Source organism: Notothenia coriiceps, unplaced genomic scaffold (assembly GCF_000735185.1).
Source record: "Notothenia coriiceps isolate Sejong01 unplaced genomic scaffold, NC01 NC01_scaffold00037282, whole genome shotgun sequence".
Lineage (NCBI taxonomy): Eukaryota > Metazoa > Chordata > Actinopteri > Perciformes > Nototheniidae > Notothenia > Notothenia coriiceps.
This window is the reverse complement of record NW_011369983.1, coordinates 67,127-88,523: the sequence shown is the minus strand read 5'-3', so window position 1 is coordinate 88,523 and position 21,397 is coordinate 67,127. Positions and strand designations below refer to the sequence as shown.

General features: G+C 40.1%; 1 protein-coding gene across 2 annotated transcripts in view; it reads right to left on the bottom strand.

Annotated features, from left to right (window-relative positions):
* The window catches only part of LOC104967427 (protein kinase C beta type), a 28,590-nt gene extending 7,476 nt beyond the window's left edge, over positions 1-21,114 (bottom strand). Inside the window, exons 1-12 of one of the 2 annotated variants that reach the window (XM_010796869.1) lie at positions 20,646-21,114; positions 20,144-20,175; positions 7,978-8,060; positions 6,600-6,711; positions 3,707-3,835; positions 3,135-3,291; positions 2,158-2,292; positions 1,914-2,010; positions 1,654-1,797; positions 966-1,139; positions 789-880; positions 56-118 (exon numbers count right to left, since the gene is read on the bottom strand). In XM_010796869.1, the coding sequence (XP_010795171.1) occupies positions 56-118; positions 789-880; positions 966-1,139; positions 1,654-1,797; positions 1,914-2,010; positions 2,158-2,292; positions 3,135-3,291; positions 3,707-3,835; positions 6,600-6,711; positions 7,978-8,060; positions 20,144-20,175; positions 20,646-20,809 (1,382 nt within the window). In that variant the 5' untranslated portion in view covers positions 20,810-21,114. The remainder of the gene's footprint in view (positions 1-55; positions 119-788; positions 881-965; positions 1,140-1,653; positions 1,798-1,913; positions 2,011-2,157; positions 2,293-3,134; positions 3,292-3,706; positions 3,836-6,599; positions 6,712-7,977; positions 8,061-20,143; positions 20,176-20,645) is intronic. The other variant, XM_010796868.1, reaches the window with a different exon arrangement.
* Positions 21,115-21,397: the final 283 nt, after the last annotated feature.

Sequence of the window (21,397 nt, the reverse complement as noted above, 5' to 3'; positions counted from 1 at the left end):
ACACGTATTCTGAAATGAGTGGTAACTGCATATGCAGGTTCACAGACTGACTCACCGATACACGATGCCTTTGGAGTGGAGGAAGAAAAGTCCAATGGCAATCTCTGCAGCATAGAACCTAAAACACAGACAAATACCAGTTTCTAAACAAATTTGAGTTTCTGTTTTCATTGATTATTTAATAATAATTAAATTAATTTATATAGCTCACTCGATGAAATGTCTAAGTTCTTCAAACTATGAGAAAACGATCAAGGGTAAAAACAGGTCCAATAAACGACAGAACTATTTGATAATAAAAGTAAAATAGGATAAATGATACAAGAGACCAAAGTGTAAAAGCAAAGCATGTAAGAAATACAAATATTTCGGGACATTGTGAGCGATGACATGAATACAATATTTGACATTTATAATGTCACAATTGCATAACAACGCTTGATGTTGATAAAATGAAGTAATTTGAGGTTATGTTATTGTGAACACTTTCAATTTCAGCTAAATTAAAGCTAAAAGCATGAATAACGATACTTATTCTGCCCAATAAGCCTTTTAAGGACTTACTACAGCTTCGCCATTTAACTATGAGTACAGTTAAATGCAAAGCATTACATTTATGAACTAATACATGCAAATAGACAGCCTCTGCCTCACTGACTGAACATTCACACTCTCACAAATAGATGTTATAGTATTTTGTACTTTGTACTTTGTGTGTGTGTGTGTGTGTGTGTGTGTGTGTGTGTGTGTGTGTGTGTGTGTGTGTGTGTGTGTGTGTGTGTACTCACACAGCATGCGGCTCCTTGAATTTGCCGACCTGTTGGATCTGGTACATAAGGTCTCCTCCATTGATATACTCCATGACAAAATACAAACGGTCCTGAAAAACAAATAGTAGGAGAATAAATACTCCAAGTTTCTGCATGTGCTCATCTTAGTTAATTCAAGATGTTGTGTTTCTTTACCATCGTCTGGAAGCAGGAGTGCAGCTGAGTGAGGAAAGGAGGTTTTCCAGCCAGAGCGAGGACTCTCTTCTCCACCATGGTGCACTCCACATCGTCGTCCTGGATCACCACGTCCTTCTTCAGGATTTTGACGGCGTACAACTCATCTGTGCCCTTCCTCTCAGCCAGCATCACCTGTGCAGAGTCATCGAAATAAAAGGTAATACATTAGCTTCATAGTAATATAATTTCTTTCTTTATATTGGCAGCATACATAGGAAATCGGATTGTATGTTCCTTTTATAACATTGACTAATAAATCATCTACATTTTCTTCAAAACTACACTAAGGTAGAAGAAAGAAAATACTTTCTCTCACTCACTCAAAAAAAGGCAAGTGCTCCAATTTACTGGACAAATAATATCAGACTAAATGTATTTTTAATAATATATACTTTAATATTTTACTTTCCCAGAAGAAAACAGATGCAATATATCAACAACACGATGTGCGTGTGGCTGTATTTTTACTCTGTGCCTTTGTGTGTACAATGCAAAAATATTATGCAGCACATCGATGTCAACATTAACGGGAAAAAAATGGATTTGTGACACTAAATTGTCAGTCACAGTCCACCAGCTGCCAACTGGCCTATTTCAAATGCTGGCTGGTCGATTGGTACATTACAACACCACTAATGTGCATCACCTTGCCAAAGCTGCCCTTGCCCAAAACCATGATGAAGTTGAAGTCTGAGAGCTTGACCCGGTCCTGGTTGCCATTGCTGTCGTACTTGCACACCGAGGAGGAGGAAGAAGAGTCTGTGGACTTCCCTGGACCTACCCTCGCCCTCTGAAGAGAAGCAATAACAGGAGAAGAACAAGATTATAAGGGAAGAGTAAAAAAGGCCTTATTAATAAAACAAGGACAGCACAACTAAAAACCTTTTGTCATTTTGTGCGACTCACCTCAAACTTTTGTCGTAGCTCCTCGTTACCGTCTTCTCCGTCTGGCTGGACGGGAACATTAAAATACTCTCCTTCCTCCTGGGACAGCATCTTGAACCTAAACCCCGGAATAAAAACATTAAATCCAGGATTATCACCAGACTATGACAATAAGTCCCTTAAATATGAAGACCCCTGTTCCCCTGCCTTTGTTATGTTTATAACTCCACCTGTGTCATTTCCCCAATCATCCACCATCTCTTACCATCCATCTACCCCTTGTTTCTGTAGCTCTGAGATCCCAAAGGACAGGGATCCCATGAAGTCGTTCCTGCTGGTCAGGTCCCAGTCCCAGATCTCCACTGACAGACGGCGGTCTTTGTCGCTGTCTTTTAGTTTGCTTAGAAATTAGAGAAAAAAGGGAGGACAGTAAGATGAATGGCGCTCTAAAAATAGGTAAAAATGAAAAACCGAGATCAGAATTTGCCTTCAAAGCCACAGTCCTCACATCTCTCTCTGTTTAAACTGGTGAACACCGCAGCGTGTGACAGGTTTTAATGCCTGTGCCTTTCGTGGCAGTCACACAGCAACCGAGAATAGCTTGAATAACAACAAGCAAGAACAGGAAGAAGAATGGGGATAGGGTCACTTGCATGAGTTCCAGTTAGCTTTGTGCTTTGGTGACTGCAAATGGGGCCAAGAGAGTATGCCAATAACGGCAAAAATAAGTTTGTTGAAGCCTCAAAAATCTGCCAAATGTTGGTACAGAATAGGGTTGAGCGTTTGGGTTTAGTTTGATATAATGGGGCAATATTTGTTGTTTTAATTTGGAAATGTAATGGTCTGCATCTGACAAATGAGTGAGGGCAGCTAAAAGAGACAGTGGTAAGACACAGTTTGTAGATCCTGCATATTTTAACATCTCACTCTGTGAATTATGGGAGTATTTTGACCAAATATTACGTTGGTTATTGTGGCAACAGTGGGAAGATAAGCTAGATGGTTTTAGTGAGTTTAATTTAGTTTAGGTTTTTCTTTAATGTAATGTGATTGACAATGGATTAACAAGCCAATTAAACAAGTCTTGACTAAGTGAAAGAATACAACTTGAATTTAGACAGTTTATAGTTGTATTTTCTGTTAAATAATAAAACTATGTCTAAGAAAAAAATCCCTTTCTTGACAAACGGTGGCCGGTTGTTATTTTTAACTTATCGACCGACTCGGTGCAGAATTACTCACAAAGTGAAGGTCTCATTCCAGGTAGGGTTGAGGCAACATTTGATGGTCTTGGTCTTCTGCTTGCTCTCACTCTTGGGATCTGGGATCAGCTTGAGCTTGACGTAGGGGTCTGACAGGCCGTTGGGGTCCATGGGCACCAGGTTCCTCGCCTCTCTGACTGCGAGGGGTTGGGGAGGAGGACATGGTTACAAAAAAAGTTTTAGAAGGAGAAAAAAACCATACCATGAACAGACACTTTTAGACGTTTGGAAATTGTCCTTGGCAGAGGACAGCGGGATGTGAAGCTCTAAGTGTGGCTGTGAGTCCTGCCCTAAATAACTCTTGCTACATTTTAGAACACTTACCAGCAGTTTAGTTTGTGTTCCATAATCAATGTACAGCCGTCTGAGAGAGGGAGCGCTGGCACGGGAATGCGTGTCCCAGTGGCGATGTGGGGCAATCGTTGGATCATTGATCAACTAATGGACTTTCACGTTTTAGTCTTGGGCTGATTGAGAGCTTTGAGAGGCGCTCAATGTGTGCATTTGTGTGTGTATGTGTGTGTGAGAATTAAGAGACCAGAGTGCACTCACTGGTGACGGTGAGAGTTTCGTCAGCGATCTGGGCAGTGATCTGAAGGCGTCCTCTCCTCTCCGTGTGATCTGTCCCACACAGGCTCGGGACGTTGGCCACACACCGCTTGTGGATGTTCATCAAACAGTCTGAACACAGACACACAAAAATGCACAACTTAATTATATTCATGGAGCCCAAAACCACAAAGTAAACAGAGTCGAGTCGATTTTGAAAAGCCATTATCGCCATGCTGCTGGTATTGCTAAATTATAGACTTTTAAGTGATTCAGTGTTGTTTTGGTAACTCACAGGAGAGAGATTAAAATATATTATTGGGCAATAACAAAGCAACAAACACAGAGTCATCTGAAATATAAACCCCAAACTGGATCCTACCCTTCCACTAATGCAAGTCAACAGCATCTTTAATTAGACCCTCCCTGCTCTCTAAACCCGGATTAGATTGTTTTAGATTCATTGAGTACAGCAAGACATGTAAATATAACCAATAATAGTGCATCTCTTCAGTTTAATTACAGATAAGAAATAGCCAAGCACAATTGTGTAACTTCTCCGTCTGTCCACCAGATGTCAGACTGCTCTGATGTACAAAGCTCCACTTTTCACACTCCTTAAATGAGGTGGAGGATGGAGATTGAGTAGATAATCTCATATTTTTCTGTCCATGATAACACATCGTATGATTACTCTATTTCTTCTGATTTACGTCCTATTATATCTGTATCTTTGACATGTTCTATCTGGCTCCACTCACATCAACTGTTGATGAAAACCCTATATGGGGATGACCAAGAACAATGCAAGTGGGTTTGGTATCGTTTGGATTTTAAAGATTCCGGTTCTGCTTTTCCGATTCCGGTTCTTTTCGGTTCTTGATTTTGGTTCTTTGAGAGGGTAAAAATAAGTCACATGCCAATTTCAGCGTTTACAAATCAATCATTTGGTTGCTGTTATTGAATTAAATAATTTACTAATCATCCCTGCATTGTTTTTGCATTCACTAGTTAGTTCCAAGTGGTTTGAGAATGTACAATCCCCACAGTCTCCTCCTCTGTTACACTGTAACCGTATAAAACGTATTTTATTTAAAATGGTTTACTTTTCATACCTGGCTTCACAAACAACATACGACTTCCCTCTCCCGAGTCTGTCTCACTATCTGGCCACGTGAGAACAGAGAAAAGGAGGCCTGTTTACTTCATAGAGTAAATTGGCAGTCCATAATATTATTAACAATATAAGAGCTAATATGCTTAATAACCTTCATTGTTTGTTAGAGAAAGAACATATGATGGGTTGATAGAGATGAAGGTGTTTAAGCAAGGGAGAGAGAGAGAGAGAGAGAGAGAGAGAGAGAGAGAGAGAGAGAGCTAGCTAGCTCACAATTTGGTACCGGACAATCGTTATATGTTCTTACTCGGAATCAAGTTTCGCTTCCCAACTGGACCATCCTTTGCCGAAGAATATAAAAGATAATGAAGACCCACATCAATAACATTACTTAATTGTCAATCGTTAGTGCAGTCATTAACTCTTAGCACTGCGTTTTTCTTTTTGTGATTTCCCTTAAAATACATTCTTGACCTCATGTTGTTTTCCAATAGTCATAAAAAAGGTGTTTGGAAAATAAATGAGTCTTCATTCTTTTTACAATTTGACCAAAGCGTTTTTCTTTGTTTTGCTAATTAGAAAAACAGCCAAATCAAGAGGTTATAACCAAACTGTTCTCATATCTAAACAGTGATGTACTTATCAGATTGTCTTACCAGAAGAACCAGAAGAATAGTGAAAAAGTTTTTAATTTAACCATAGCCAGTTCATTGCAGAAATGTTTCTCTGTATGTGTTTGTGAATTTCCACTATGTCCTGTGTAGTCCAATACAAAACTCATTTATTACATTTGAATACAATTTGCAAGAGCTCCTAGTCAAATGTTGTTTGTTTACGTAAATGAATAAACCCCAATAAACTCTTTGTGAACTCTGTTGGTTTTATAAGCTGCCAATGTATTTTTAGCATCAACCGTGTTTCGTTTCTTCTATGTGAACATCTAATGATTACATCTAAATGTATGAAAACGAGTTTAAAGGCCAAGTTCATCAAACAGCGTGGACTTCACACAGGTACAATGAGGAACTGTCTACCCACTGCTTGCTAGTGATGGCTGGTGACAGCAGAGATGTAACCCACTTCCTGTTTGAGTCTTTTTTGCCAACAACAGCCAAATGGTCAGTAATAATATGACACAACAGCAGGAATGTAAAAACGATTCACTCATTGTTATGAGAAGCTGATAATATCCCTCCAACTGTCTGAATTTAAGCTGATACAATCTAATAAGCTGTCAGTCTCATCATAATGAGTAGCTCAATATTTGCAAATGCTCTGCATGCAATATTAATGTGTTTCATTGAACTACAGTTCACAATCCACACATTTACCTATAGTGAAAACTATTTGAGTTGGATTGACAGAAAATACATTTCAAGCAGTCATTTCCTACAATTCTGACTAATGGTCTCCCAGTTGTCCAAATGAATCGAAGCAGAAATGTTAGGCTGGCGCGGGTCCCAGCTAACAATGGACAGGAGAAAAAAATATAATGTGACGATTAAAATATTCACTTTGAATAAACCGAAATGTGCAGTTGAAATGTTCTGCTTATGGCCTCTCGAGCTTTCCTTTGTGCCACTTGCTCAAATGGTGTGAACACACACACACACACACACACACACACACACACACACACACACACACACACACACACACACACACACACACACACACACACACACACACACACACACACACACACACACACACACACACACACACACACACACACACACACACACACACACACACACACACACACACACACACACTTACGGTCGCATTTCATGCCCTGGTGTATCAGCCCGTAGAGGAGCGAGCCGCAGTGGTCACAGAAAGTCGGGCTGGAGTAGGTATGGACCTTAAACTTGTGTTTACTACGAGGATCCTGCAAAGGCACAAACACAGAGAGGAGGGAGAAGATATGTGAATTCAATATTAAAGAGTAATCCAGGTCACTTCAGGCTAGGCCCTGCATCTGCAGTTAGCTCAGACTCCTTTAAAAGATTCAAAAACAAGTTCAGTTGTTCTCGGTTGTCTTGTAAGGCTGTATTTAAAGGGGCGGTTCACCCCAAAATTACATTGTCATTTACCTCGAAGTGTTATCCAACCATGCAGAGAACTTTGGTCTTATTCACACATGTAATAAGATACACTTTATATCCAAAAGTATGTAGACACCAGAACATTTCAGCCGTATGTGAGCATTATTTTTAAACTATGTCAATTATAAATCATATAACGTCCACTCTTATGGGAAGACTTATCACAACATTTTAGAGCCACATGCAGGGAGGGGCTCCCATTGTATTGGAGGAGATCAGAGAGGTCGGCTACTGATGTTGGACGATAAGTCTCAAACTCATCTCAAAAGTTGTTGAAGGTGGGGTTGAGGTCAGAGCTCTGCATATGTCAGTCAAGTTCTTTGTCACCAGACAGGGGAAAAACACTTATTTACTACAGGGCCGGGCATAAAACCTGTCAACACCCTGGAACCAAAGTGCATTTTACTTTTAACCATTAAGTATATCTGTGGCAAACCATTCATTTGAACATTGCTTTCCTCATGACAGAGGGCTAAAGAGAAATTATTAGAAGAGAGAATGCATCACTGATTCGAATTTGGAGAATGCCTAAAAATAGGAGGAAACAAATCAGCTGTGGGGATATAACAAAAACAAAGAAAGACCAAGGAGTAGGGATGAATAAACATCAGTTACATGGCTTTAAAATCCTCGCTGACTCACAAAATGTGTGCTGACTTTTGTGTGTGTGTATGTGTGTGTATGTGCTAGGGAGTAAGTGAATGAAAGATTTCAGCTCATTAACCCGAGGCAGCCAGGCAGCACATTCTGTCCTTATTGACATTTCTCAGTGTGATTTGGGGCTGACAGCTCAGCAGAGTGCAAGAGGTAACATCCCTGTGTGTGTGTGTGTATATCTTGCAGCAAATACAGGACACACACACACACACACACACACACACACACACACACACACACACACACACACACACACACACACACACAAAGCTGACCTTGATAATGTTAATAATAAACATAACTTAACAGGAAAGAAATCACTAACTGTGTGTTTAATAAATATCTAACTTGAGCACATGATATGAAAATGACCTCCTATTTTCTTTACTCACATCGGATGCCGGTCCCTTGTCGGCCCCCGGACAGGAGAAGGTGACAAATTCATGACAGCGCTTATGGACCACAAAACAGCACACTGGTGGAGGGAGAGAGAGAGAATAAAAAGTGAATGTCAAACTCAGGCTTCCTTGCAACGCCAAAAAAGGCAACATAATATCAACAAAGAGATGAATCAATATGTCAATTATGTGGCATTAGTCATTGCACAATATGCTGCTCATATTTCAGCAGTTCCCATTTGTTCCTTCCTTGCTCTGTGTACATCTATTTATAGTTTTATTGCTTCAGTTGAAGATGATATTAAATAAATCGCAGCATGGTGGGACATCTAGTAATAATCGCGCCGCATATCATTAAAGCTGCTGCAGGAAACGTGTGGCAGGCAGCAGGCTGCACACACCTGGTGACTGCATGTTCCTGCTTTCTGCCTCAAGTTGTGCTAAATGTATTAATTGAAGTGACAGACAAAAAAAAAGAGAACCCTGCATACTTTGAGGCAAATATAGCACATGGTTTCTGATCCTCATTCTCTTTTTATTCAGTTTGTATGTTGGAAGATAAATGGACTGTGCTTAATATCTTTGAGTGCTGTTAAGACAGCAAGACACACACAAAGAATAGTTTAGATTTTACTGCAAGCACTTTTCAAGAACATGTTGGACAAAGTTCAGTTTACCACTTTCATAGTACAATGAAGTAGCAGGTCTGCTCAAAATTAAGTAATGACATTGAAGAAGTGGGATGGTCTACTGTAAGTACATTCACTTGAGTAATGTACTTAAGTACTTTTTTGAAGTACTTGCACGTTACTTGGGTTATCCAACACACAATATTGTTCTTCGTGTTCACATTTTTACAAAACTACATTTAATAGTTCGTTTTTCAATTAATACATTAGAATATATTGTAATATAATACGGTATCCAACATTATCCAAGTATTTTCATATAAAAAACGAAGATTTGTCGTATTCAGTTTCCTGCATTGATTTTATGTGAATAAGCGTTTTACATGTAATAAATACTGTAAACAGTGAATTCAGAAAGTAATCAAACCTTCTCTCTATTGCAATTTGTGTATTAGTTGCAACACAAAGTATACATTTAAGTGAAGAGCGGATATTTAAAAAGGCACATATGAACATTTCAGAATTGTGATAATGAAGACTTTTATCTGCTGCAAGCAGAGATCTGAATTTCTATCAGATACCAACATGTTGACAGGAGTTGAGTAGGAGAGATTGACAAGCTGGTCTGATCCATCGCTGCATCTAACAAATGTTAATTTCCCAAAGCCCAAGCTGACACGCTTACACAGCTCCTTTTGTCCAACAAACAATCCCACACCAAATAAAAAACATGCAACATATTAACATTTCAGAAGTTAAATCAGTTAGTTGTGTGCATGTTTTTTATTAACTGTTAAAATGTGTTGCCATTTTATGTTTATATGCTTGTATGTAGCATAAAAGGTTGCAGGCTGTTTCTCATAGTTACAGGTACAATGGAAAGATGGATAGGCATCAGTAACCAATATAGAAGTACTTGGCATCAGCATATTATTGAACGAATAACAAAATAAGACTAAATCTTTTGCTTGATCCACGTTTACTGTATAAAAACAGCCACAGAAGAAACCATTCCAATGTATACGTAACTATTAAGGTTTTTCAAAAATGTGTGTCAAAAAGAAGGGCTGAAAATATAAGATTTTTTGATTTGATTTATTTTGAATGTGTAAAACAATAATACAAAAATGTAACATAAGAATTATTATACAATACAAAAAATAATCAGTGTCAAATTGATATACAAAAATATCAATTTGACACTACATACTAATAAATAAATAAAAAGATGATTAATTATTTGGTAATATATAATGATATTCTTTAGTAGTCTTTACCAATCAAAAAACAGCCAAAACAGCTCCTTTTTTTAAGAATTTCATCGATTGTTCTGCCGATTATATTCTCTATTAGTTGCCTGCATGTCCAACCAGCAGTCTAAAAATATAACAGAATATTAAACAAAAACTTTGTTAGTTTCACAAATGAGTGCAGAGTATTAAACCTTCAGAGGTGGAGAAGGTATGTTTAATACTGGATCTTTGAGCATTAAGCTGATCATCAGTCAGTAAACCTTCAAACTGCATACTTTGGGAGGGAAGGAAATAAAGCGCAATTCATCCCTTTATATTTTGATCAGTCCCTTCCTAGAGCTGAAGACATGAATATGACCAACAGCAGAACTCCATTTAGATAAATAGGGCAGATCAGTCTTCTGTACTGTAGCCAGACTCTGTGGTTCAGCCTCATATCACTGCTGGTGTATTTTTACATACAATTCTCATGAACTTCTGTTTCCACTTTCGCATTACTTCGCATTACTTTCGCAAGTAACACATCAATACGGTTTACATTTCAACATTATGAAGATATCACCACACATGTTACAACAACAGCCATAGCGAGAACAACACTCACACACACACAGTGACATCCCGCTCTGGTTTGATCTTAATTATTCACATTGTCGTTACATTTTCATGAGGCACTGTGGCNCCCTGAAATGTTACCCCGCGTTAACCAATCATCACTCCTCTCTGGTTACTTTCACTTTTCCATGTCACTGTGTGTGTGTGAGTGTTGTTCTCGCTATGGCTGTTGTTGTAACATGTGTGGTGATATCTTCATAATGTTGAAATGTAAACCGTATTGATGTGTTACTTCTATTTTTTGGTCAATACTGCAAGTCATAGTAATGCGAAAGTGGTTTGAACAGAAGTTCATGAGAATTGTATGTAAAAATACACCAGCAGTGATATGAGGCTGAACCACAGAGTCNTACATACATACATACATACATACATACATACATACATACATACATACATACATACACCACTCTCTGTTTGACTTTATTTCTCTTTCAGTCTTTCTTTTCGGAAAAGAAAGACTGAAAGAGAAATAAAGTCAAACAGAGAGTGGTGTATGTATGTATGTATGTATGTATGTATGTATGTATGTATGTATGTATGTATGTATGTATGTATGTATGTATGTATGTATGCAGGAAGGGATGGTGGCACAGCTGGGGATTGAGGCGATGTGAGGGGGTGGAGGATTCATTTGTGTGTGTTTGCAGTTTGTGAGGAAGACAGAAACAGAGAAGTGGAGCAACAGAGAGCACAGTGAAGGATGCAGCACACTTTATAGCTTTCTGTTCATAAATATGCCCTGTCACTTACACACGTGCACCCACACTATGGAAAGACAGGCCTAGTGACCTGCCGAGAAGGTCTTTGGTCTGTTGCCTAGCAACCACACACACACACACACACACACACACACACACACACACACACACACACACACACACACACACACACACACACACACACACACACACACACACACACACACAGATGACAGCGGGCCGACAGTTTCACATCAACAGGACCATCAGGAAGTTCCTCCATCTTGGATGAGAACCAGCCCACAAACCACAGACAGTGACTCTTCAGATCAACATTCAGGCCTCAGCTTGCCTGAACAACCTGAACCAGAAAGATCCTGCTACTGAGTCCCAGAAGACTCTGATTTTAACATTTACTTTTATTTAGTTTAGACCGTCAGCAACGATATCTCCAACTGGTTGACAAGAACAACAGAAGGGTAAACAAACGGTTGACAAAATGCCTCAAAAACCACCATCGCTTACATCTAAATTAAAGAAAAATGCAATTACAATAGTAAAACTAGAGAATGCAATTCCTGAAGAAATTGCTAGTGGGAATGCTTTATGCTGAAAAGCTGACGCTGAATTGCTATGCTGAAATGTAATGTGTAAGAAGAAAGTGAAGAATTTAGATTGAATGGCTTGAATGTGTGATAAGAGAAGAAAATAAAGTAAAATGGCTTGGAAAAGCAGCAGAATATTTGAACTGCAAACTATTTAACTAACTTGATGGTGAATGATCGGTCGCCATGGCAACGGTATTTGATGACACCCCATAATACGCTTAGATATTTTGATGGCTGCACCTGTGAAGTTTTGGGCTGTTTGCAGCATTTTCACTGAAGTTATGAAATAAACGTGTTTCATGGCGAGCATTGTGTTGCCATGGCAACGGCATTTGAAGAAATCTCAAAACTGTCCCGTGGATGTCTTCACGGCTGGACTGTTAGCACACATGTGAAGTTTTAGCACTTTTTGACAATTTTCATAGGAGTTATAGCAATATCGTGTTTTATTGCAAGGGATGTGTTGCCATGGCAACAGCTTTTGAGGAAAACTCACTAATGGTTGGACCACTAACTGTCATTTGAAGTCTGGTGGTGTTTTGAACATTTTCATATCAGTTACGACAACATCGTGTTTTTTGGCGAGGGATGTGTTTCCATGGCAACAGCCTATGGTGAGATCTCAGATTTGGCATAGAGCTGTTGAGGCATGGACCGGTGATATACAAGCGAAGTTTGGAGGACGATCGGACCGTGTCCATTGGAGTTACAGCGACATCGTGTTNAAAAAATCCAAGTATTTCACTCGCAGCCAACAAAAGGTAAATATTGTGGCCATTTGTTAAGAGGTTAAACCAAAACCTTTTATAATGCCGCTTAAATTAGCTGAGTCCAGGGGCGGACTGACCATTGGGAATACCGGGAGTTTCCCCGGTGGGTCGGTGCTGTGCGTGGGCCGGAGTGCCAAAAAAAAAAAAAACCTCTTTTTTTTTTGCCTAAATCCTACCGGCCCACATTTGTAAGTGTTCCGGCCCAGCCCAGCCTAGCCCAGTGGGGTGGGGTGTGGCCCACTTTGCTGGGCTGGGCTGTTTTGATAGGCTACCTTTGTTCTATCTATCAGTTTCAATTTCACACATCAGGCCCGTAGCAGCTGTCACTGCGCAGTGAACGATCAAGAGTGAGTGACTGAGAGACCTAGCTGGCATTTGCTTACAGATGGATAAGCCAGCTCCAAAGCGTAAAGGCGCTTTTGTATAGTTTGATATACAGTATTGTAGCGAGCCCTGGGTTCAGAGGAGGGCTTGCATAGGGGAGGGGGTTGACAGGGAAACGGGGTTCAGGGGGAGTGGCTGTACGGCTGTACCCGTAGGATAGAAAAGGGGGAGTGACGTCTGACTCAGAGCTCGCGCGGCTGTGGAGAAGAACGTGTTGCCCACATTCTGTTACTGAGTTTAGGCTAGTTAGCTAGCAGGNAGTGGGGTGTGGCCCACTGGGCTGGACTGGGCTGGGCCGTTTTGATAGGCTACCTTTGTTCTATCTATCAGTTTCAATTTCACACATCAGGCCCGTAGCTGCTACGGGCCTGATGTGTGAAATTGAAACTGATAGATAGAACAAAGGTAGCCTATCAAAACGGCCCAGCCCAGTCCAGCCCAGTGGGCCACACCCCACTGGGCCCGGCTGGGCTGGGCTGGGAAACTCCCGGTATTCCCAATGGTCAGTCCGCCCCTGGACTCAGCTAATTTTAGCGGCATTATAAAAGGTTTGTTTGCATTTGGTTTAACCTCTTAACAAATGGCCACAATATTTACCTTTTGTTGGCTGCGAGTGAAATACTTGGATTTTTTGCTGATAACAGTCAATTATGTTCACTAGTTGGACATTCACTTCTTAGTGGGAAAGGGCATCGCACCAAACACACACACACACACACGTAAAGTTACTACACACACACTAACAGAGACCTGCGCGAGTATATCAGCAAATGCAGGTTGTTTCGTTAGACGTTAGTTGGTTAAGAAATTATTATCTTTCAGCCCAACCCTAGTGTACGGTGGGTTTTTGGAGCTTTTCCCCTAAAACAGCGGAATGCCAAAAACTCTCTAAGAGCAGTGAGCGTGAACCAATCAGTGAGGCAGAGGGTCGCTGCAGATTCAGGTGATAATCTGTTCTCGCATTGTGTCCCCAGTTTATTCTTTATATTGTTAGTATTAAAACATATATTAAATTATATAACAACAATATTAAGTTTGGGTAACAATCTTGTACAATGTGTTAACTCTTCCAAATTGGAGGTTTTTCTTATGTTCCTGTTCTGCCGACTGTGTGAATGGATCCTCGCCCACAATCTGTGAAGTAACCCAGCCTTTGACCCCAGGCTTTGCGATGCAGCCAAAGAACAATATGCCCTTTTTGTTTGACCAAAAGTGTGTTTTTAAATCATGCTTTTGAGGACTACCTGTACAGCACAGTTGAGTGAGAATAATAAAATACCTCCATGAACAAATGAAAAAACAAAGCTGTCATTGTTATGCATATTTCAAAAAATAAAAGGTTATTCCAAACAGCTATGCACTGTCTGTACCGGAGGCTCCGAGTTAGTAGAGCACAGACCTTCACTTGGCTCTACAGTCACATTGTGCATCCCTTCAAGCATATTCTGGCTTTTAAAGCTTGCCAAAAAAAAATCTGAACAGTATTCAGTATTAATGGGAAGCACTTGCTAACTCTATGGTATAAAACATGCAGAGCGCTTGTAATTTTGACAGTTACATCAAGTGAATCACTTCTATTGAATATCTGCCTGTTTATGGTACAGCTCAAACAACTTAAAAATTTCAGAAAGATCATTAGTAAATTATAATTACAATTGTTCAAGCTTTCTGTGTTGTACTGTATCCTTTTATATGTGATACTTTATGACTGTTTGTTAGGAACATCAAGCAAATAGGAGAGAAATAGATAAATATCAGTCTTCTGATAACCCCTCTATCCCTAATTTACGTACTGAGCCTCAAAAACTGGTTCATGTCGATCATCATTCTGTTGTAATTTGCTGTGATTTGTTCATTTCATGTTCATCTCGCCACATTCTGTGTAGTTTTCATCACATAGTATCAGCCATCCTGACATCTGCCATTTTCAGAGCACTGACGCTGCAAAGATCTGTCAACTATAACAATTCCTTGTGAATATATTGATACTGACAAGTAGGCTCTGTGGTGTGGACAGGCGTACTCTGAAATATGTGTTTGTTTTCTCAGACACATCTTGTAATCAATATCTTTAGACTGGCTGGCCCTAACCCTTCAACCCCTGATCAGTCAATAATCAGGATTAAAAGTCAACCACAGCCTTGATGGCTCAAAACCCGAGGGCATCGAGCCTTCGCAGTAGCTGGCCCCAGGCTCTGGGACACTCTGCCCCTCCATGTGAGGTCGGCCCAGACCCTAGGGGTTTTTAAATCTACACTTAAAACTCACTTCTTCTCTCTGGCCTTCTAGTCAGAGCGGAGCACGACTCCTGACATTTCCCTGTGTGTGATTTTTTATTTTTGCTGTTGTATTTGTTGTAAAGTGTTTTTATTGTAAAGTGTTTTTATTGTATGTACGGCACTTTGGCTCGTCCAAAAATCGTTTTAAAAATGTGTTATATAAATAAAACTTGATTTGATTTGATCCAATCAATAACAAGGACAGTTCAAGATTGGAAAACAAGCAGTATTTGTTTAAACATTTTGGGCTTATTCCTGTTTTTGAGACCTTATAGTTGTAGGACCAGAAGCAACATAAACTCTGACAGAAACTCATTAAATATATGCACATTTGATCTTTCGCTTGATTCTTATTTCTGTTGAGATATATATTTCCTCAGCTGCCAATGACTAGAGGCCAGTGGAGGGAGAAGTGAAAAAAATCAGAAAAAATCACTAGCTTCCTCCATGAGACATAGACATGTTTTGCTTTAGTCAACTCATGGTGGAGTCACAACACAAGTCAGAAGTGACACCCTACAACACAACAGAACATACTGGGTGATTTTTTTTCTCAGCATCATCTTCATTGTGGTTCCAGTCAGCAAGATCATTTATTATCATATTAAGAATAAATAGTTATTTCATTGAACTACACTAGTATTGGTTTAATGCCTAATTAGTGGTATAGTAATAATAATAAAGCTTTATTTATATAGCACTTTTCATACAACACGTGCTGCTCAAAGTGCTTTACAAAAGGACACATCACAAGTTAAAAACAAACAAAGAATTCCCGTCAGATTACTTGTTAAGACCTTTAAAAAAGGTACATGCAGCAAAATATAACATTTGATCAGGTTAATAGACACAACAAGGTAAAATGTATGATCATTAAAATAAAATAATTAATGGTTTCTCTCTGACAGATTAGAAACAAGACAACTGAGTCGGTGCAACAATATAAAATATAAAACCCCATAAAACAAAGTGAACATATAGGTAAAGAAATAAAAAGATTAAGACCTATGAAAGAAATAAAACAATATAAAGTTAGGTAAATAATAAAGACTAAAAGAACATTTAAAGTTGGAGGTTGCTAATAAAAAGCTAGTGACATCCTCAGCCCTGTGATGTGTGAGGTTTTCCAACTATGCTGGTTAAATGTATGTTGTGAAACATTGTCCTTTGTAGAAATGTAGACAAACAACACACCACTAAAAGCTGGTTCCTTGCTTATATAATTTTGTTCAGCACAGATTCTCAACTCATCTGTTATGATAACTATGACAAAAATGAATCTGATAACCTGACGTCAAAACTGTAATGATCCCACATCTGGATCAATTACACTGGATCAACTTCCTCTTTTTGCTGTCAGCGCACACAGGTGTGAACACATTACACACAAATGAACACCAATAATAAGAAGAGCTGAAAGCAGGAGAAGAAAAAATATCTTTACCTGCAGAACAGGTATTCAAAAACACACCCACAATTCAACAGAAGATACCTTTGTCACATAGAGACACATACAAATCTCACACAATCTTCCTTCCGCGTCAGCACAAGTCTAAACCACATGTCTGAAATTCCTCCTGACCGAGATGTGTGAGCTGATGATTTGTACTCGAGAGTTTGAGAGTATTGCACCTCCATTCATGCTGAAGTGCATTTACACCCTTCCTGTTACTCTAGCTCTCTTTTAGACACCGCTGTTCACACAACTATCACATTTTTCTCCCTCCCTAGGTAAAATAAGGACAAGAAAATCAACAAACTGCATATCGAGGGATATTCAGGTGTGTTGAAAAGTGGAGATTTGTTAAGTTAAAAACGACTCTTAACCGATTGAACTGTGAAGTAAGTCTTAACAAGTTGAAATACAGTTATCAAATGCTGTTCAAACAACGCCTATGCAGACAACATCTACCCAGTTTAATCGTGTTCTGACCTGAAAGTCACCAAACCAAGTCTTTCTGCAAACATGTTCAAACAAACCTCGCCATTGACTATAAAAGTGTAAAGCATTCAGGACAAACAGTAGTTGGGATCATTTAAAGCTCCAGATCAGCTTCTAATGGACCTTGAAGTAACACTGTTTTACCAACATAATCATTATTATTTATAGTTCACTTATGTCTTTACCTGAATCAATTAGGAAAAATTAAAGAAAAGAAAACCCAATAACACTGTTTTCTATTCGTCGCCCCAGTGGGGTCAAAGTCTTTTATTTAAATGCTGCCTCAACAGCATTTAAGGGTTAATATGTAAAGTAGGGCTGCAACTAATGATTATATTTAACTATAGCTTTATCTATCATTCAGATTTAGAGTTGTCTTTAATAATAACACTGAACATAACAAGACCCATTCACAAAATCCTCAAATCTGGTACATTATCTTTTTACTTCTTGTAGCTTCAATGAAACCAGTGATGACTAATTTACAACAAGCAAGTTTTTAACCTGTTTTCTCACCATTCTCCCATTGACTTATTTCCAACTATTTTCTTAGGAAAGGTCCAAAAAATTATATAATTGTGAGGAAAAAAAAAAGTTCAAACAACACTTTGAGATAGACACTGCAGTAGCCATTAAAATGAAATGTGATATAAAATGTGTAAACAAACTCACAATTCAACCATTTCAATTGAACTAAGATAGCCAAATTGCAACTTTGTGTTTTCAATTAATCTGCTAATAAAACAAATAGTTTTATCAGTGTTATAATTAACACATTATAATGAAATAGTTGGGCCTCAATTTTTTTTCAGAGGTTGCTGTATGGTCCATTTACGTGAACTGTTCATGCACTGGAAGTAAACTGGAGGCATTGTGTACACGTCATCAATGGTCCTATTATTGTTAAGACTTTGCACACACACCGTTATTTTTTTTGACTTACTGATGATATTTAGTCAAATACAACAAACAACGGAGCTCTTTTTCTTGCCGTCAGGAAGTTGCCAACATTAGGTTTTCTAGCGGGCATGTTTGGAGTATATGTAAAACCTGATTTTGGTTTGCTGCTATCCGAATACAAGACCGCAGTAGACTGCTTCCATCCTGCAGTATGACCAAGGTCTAACAAATGTAACCAAACTTTTATTAATTATTCTCGAATTCATCCTAATGACTGAAATCAAATTCTATACATAAGAAGTTTTTGAAAGTTCTGAAAAGTCAGTGGTTTCTGAGTTGACCTTTTTGATTGATTGAATCATTCAATCCCTGATTAGCTCCTTTCTATATTTGCAATGTGATCAATGATCACTGACTCACAAACAACCGTTGTTGCTTAAGATGTCGTCGATGAATTTAAGAGTTATCACTTAACTGTTGGAAACTCACTACGAAACCCGAGCCGACAGCAGCTCTACCTGTGCAGGGCTCAGATTGGTCTGTGCTCTCTAAAGTGTGTTATCTGCTCAGGTTCATTTACCACACACTAGTTCACTACAGACTCAGAGGCTGTGTGTGCACTCACTCAAGCACATCAAATGATCATCTTTTCTACCCCCAATGCATTTCCTGTGAAACCACCAGAGTTACTGACAAGGCTGTAGCCCCGTGAGAATAGGGGACTTTGTATTGCTTTTAAATTACACAACTCTTCCCAGTCAATGCTGTCCGAAGAGCAAAATGTTGAAACTTTTGGTCGTTTTCTTCTTAAAAGGAATACTTCACAAACAAAATGGCCGTTATAATATCAATGATTTTGCATCGCTGTATGAGGACTAAAAACAGTAACAGTTTAATGGTAAAACTAGATCCTAACATCCATGTACAAACTCTCAAACAACTCCTGCAGTATAATCCAAGTCTTGTCCATGCATGTTCTTCCCAAACAAAAAAAAGAAACCCTACAATCCTAAAAACTCAGAGATCCAACACCACGCAAACATGAGACTTCTCATGTAGGAGTGTTATAAATAGTACCTTTTTAGCAAAAAGCATGTGTTTGGAGAGAATTAATACATAAATGAGACTTGGATAGCACTGCAGTTGTTGTGAGACTGTTTGTATAAAGATAGTTGGATATAGCTTTGTTGTTGTAATCGCAGCACCTATTTCCTAAAAGGCCTTTCTCTGACTCTCCATTTACCATGGAGGCATGCAACTAAAACAGTATTCTTAAAGAATTCAACTTACACGGGTAAAGACATTATATATAATTGATCATTTAGTTGGTGAAGTATTTCTTTAACAAAGAGCAAAATGTGGAAACTGTGGTAATTCTGTTCCTAACCTCACATGGTGGGTCAGATGACTGCAGCCAGATGAGTTGGGGTGGGTGTCTGAGATGGATGAGTGAAAAGAGGAAGTGATACCAACATTTACTGCATTACTGCAACATGCATGTGGTTGAGGGGGGGTCACTATGTTGCTGCAAGGGGGCTGTTTATGAATCCATTTTGTGTAGAGGTCCGTGTCTATACTCCCACTCGTTACAACAACCAGCTGCCCACCCACACACACTCAAACACATCACATCCCACCCACACACAATCCCACCATCTTACAATTTCAATCAGATATCAGGCTCGATGTAAAAAGCTTGAGAAAACTAACTTCCTGGTCTATCTTCCTCCCATTTCTCCTCGGCCAACCTCAGACATCTCAGCTTTCAGTACTCCGCCGACTCTTCTACTCTTACATCTCACACTGACTGTCTCACTGTTGGCAAGCACCTGCTTTGAGTTTGACACCTGCCTGCCAACACAGCATGCCGTCAACGAAAAAGCACAACAGTTCATTCTAAACAGTGTGCAGACCTGAAGCCCTGAACACAACAAAAGACACACATACGCACACAGACACACACACACACACACACACACACACACACATATAGCAACACTCCTTCAGACAGGGAACATCCGTCCACACACCCACAACCATATGCAGCAGAGGGATTTGTGAATGAGCCACTGCTCTTACCTTGGCACTGGAATCCCTGCTTCCCAAAGCCCCTGTGGACAGAAGACAGGGATGTGAAATTCGGGGAATGCACAAGAGATGCACAGACAATGACGTATGCACACACACATGCAGATATCGAATCACACATGGACACACACATCAACACAGACACATTAACACACACACACACACACACACACACACACAGCTGCAGCCGCAACAGTGGGGCCCTGTGTCTCTGTGTCTCCAGCTGCATTCCTCCACCAGACCTCCAGTTTCAGAGATGGGTCGATGCGGTAAACGCCGCCGAGCAGCAGTGACTGCTCTGCGGCTGCCGACAACACATCCCCCCTGTCGCATTGTGGAAAACTGGGGGAATGGCGCATCGCAGTGTTTGTGACAATGACAATGAATGAAACACTGCGGTGTCTGAACACTGTCAGTGTGGAAGGAGGCCGAGCAGAGCCACAGCAGCAGCAAGTGAATCACCTGTGTCCTCTACCACCTCTCTCACACTCACCAGATGAAGTCCGTGCAGTGGCTGCAGAAGGTGGGCTGCTTGAAGAAGCGCGCGATGAACTTGTGGTTCTTCACCTCGTGCACATTCTTCTGGCGGAGGGCTCCCTGCCGGGCGAAGCCGCGCGCGCTCTCCGGTACCTCTCCGTCGCTGCCGGGGTCAGCCATCTTAACGAGGAAGCGGCGACGGTCCGAGAGGAACGAAGGGTGAGGGGAGCGGCGAGAGAGAGGGAGAGACGAACGAGTCGCCGTGCAGGTTCCTCCTCCTCCTCTCCGCCCCGCTGTGCGCCTCCGTGTCGCTCGTGCTGTCGGTGGATGGTCGGTGTGCGTCCAGTGCGCGCTATAGCTGCTGCTGCTGCTGCTGCTTCTTCCGGCGGGTCCCCGTGCCGCGCTCCTGCTTCCCTGTTCTAACCAGTATATGGTTCTCACCAGTGTGTTTTTTTGCTCACAACCAACTCTCCCTCTCTCTCTCTCTTTCTCTTTCTTTCTCTCTCTATCTCTCTCTTTCTCTCTCTCACTCCCCCCTCTCTGTCTCTCTCTCTTCCCCTCTCTCATCACTCTCTCTCTCTCTTTCTGAAATTTGAATGAGCTTTAATATATCAGAAACCTTGTTTTGCCAAAGAATGTTCCACAAGGTGTTACACAACAAAATGAATAGAAAAATAAGAACACGATACATGTGGCACAACAGCAAAACATGAAACACTTACCAACAATAACATGTCATTAAAAATCAAAGAAAGTGTGAATCTCCAG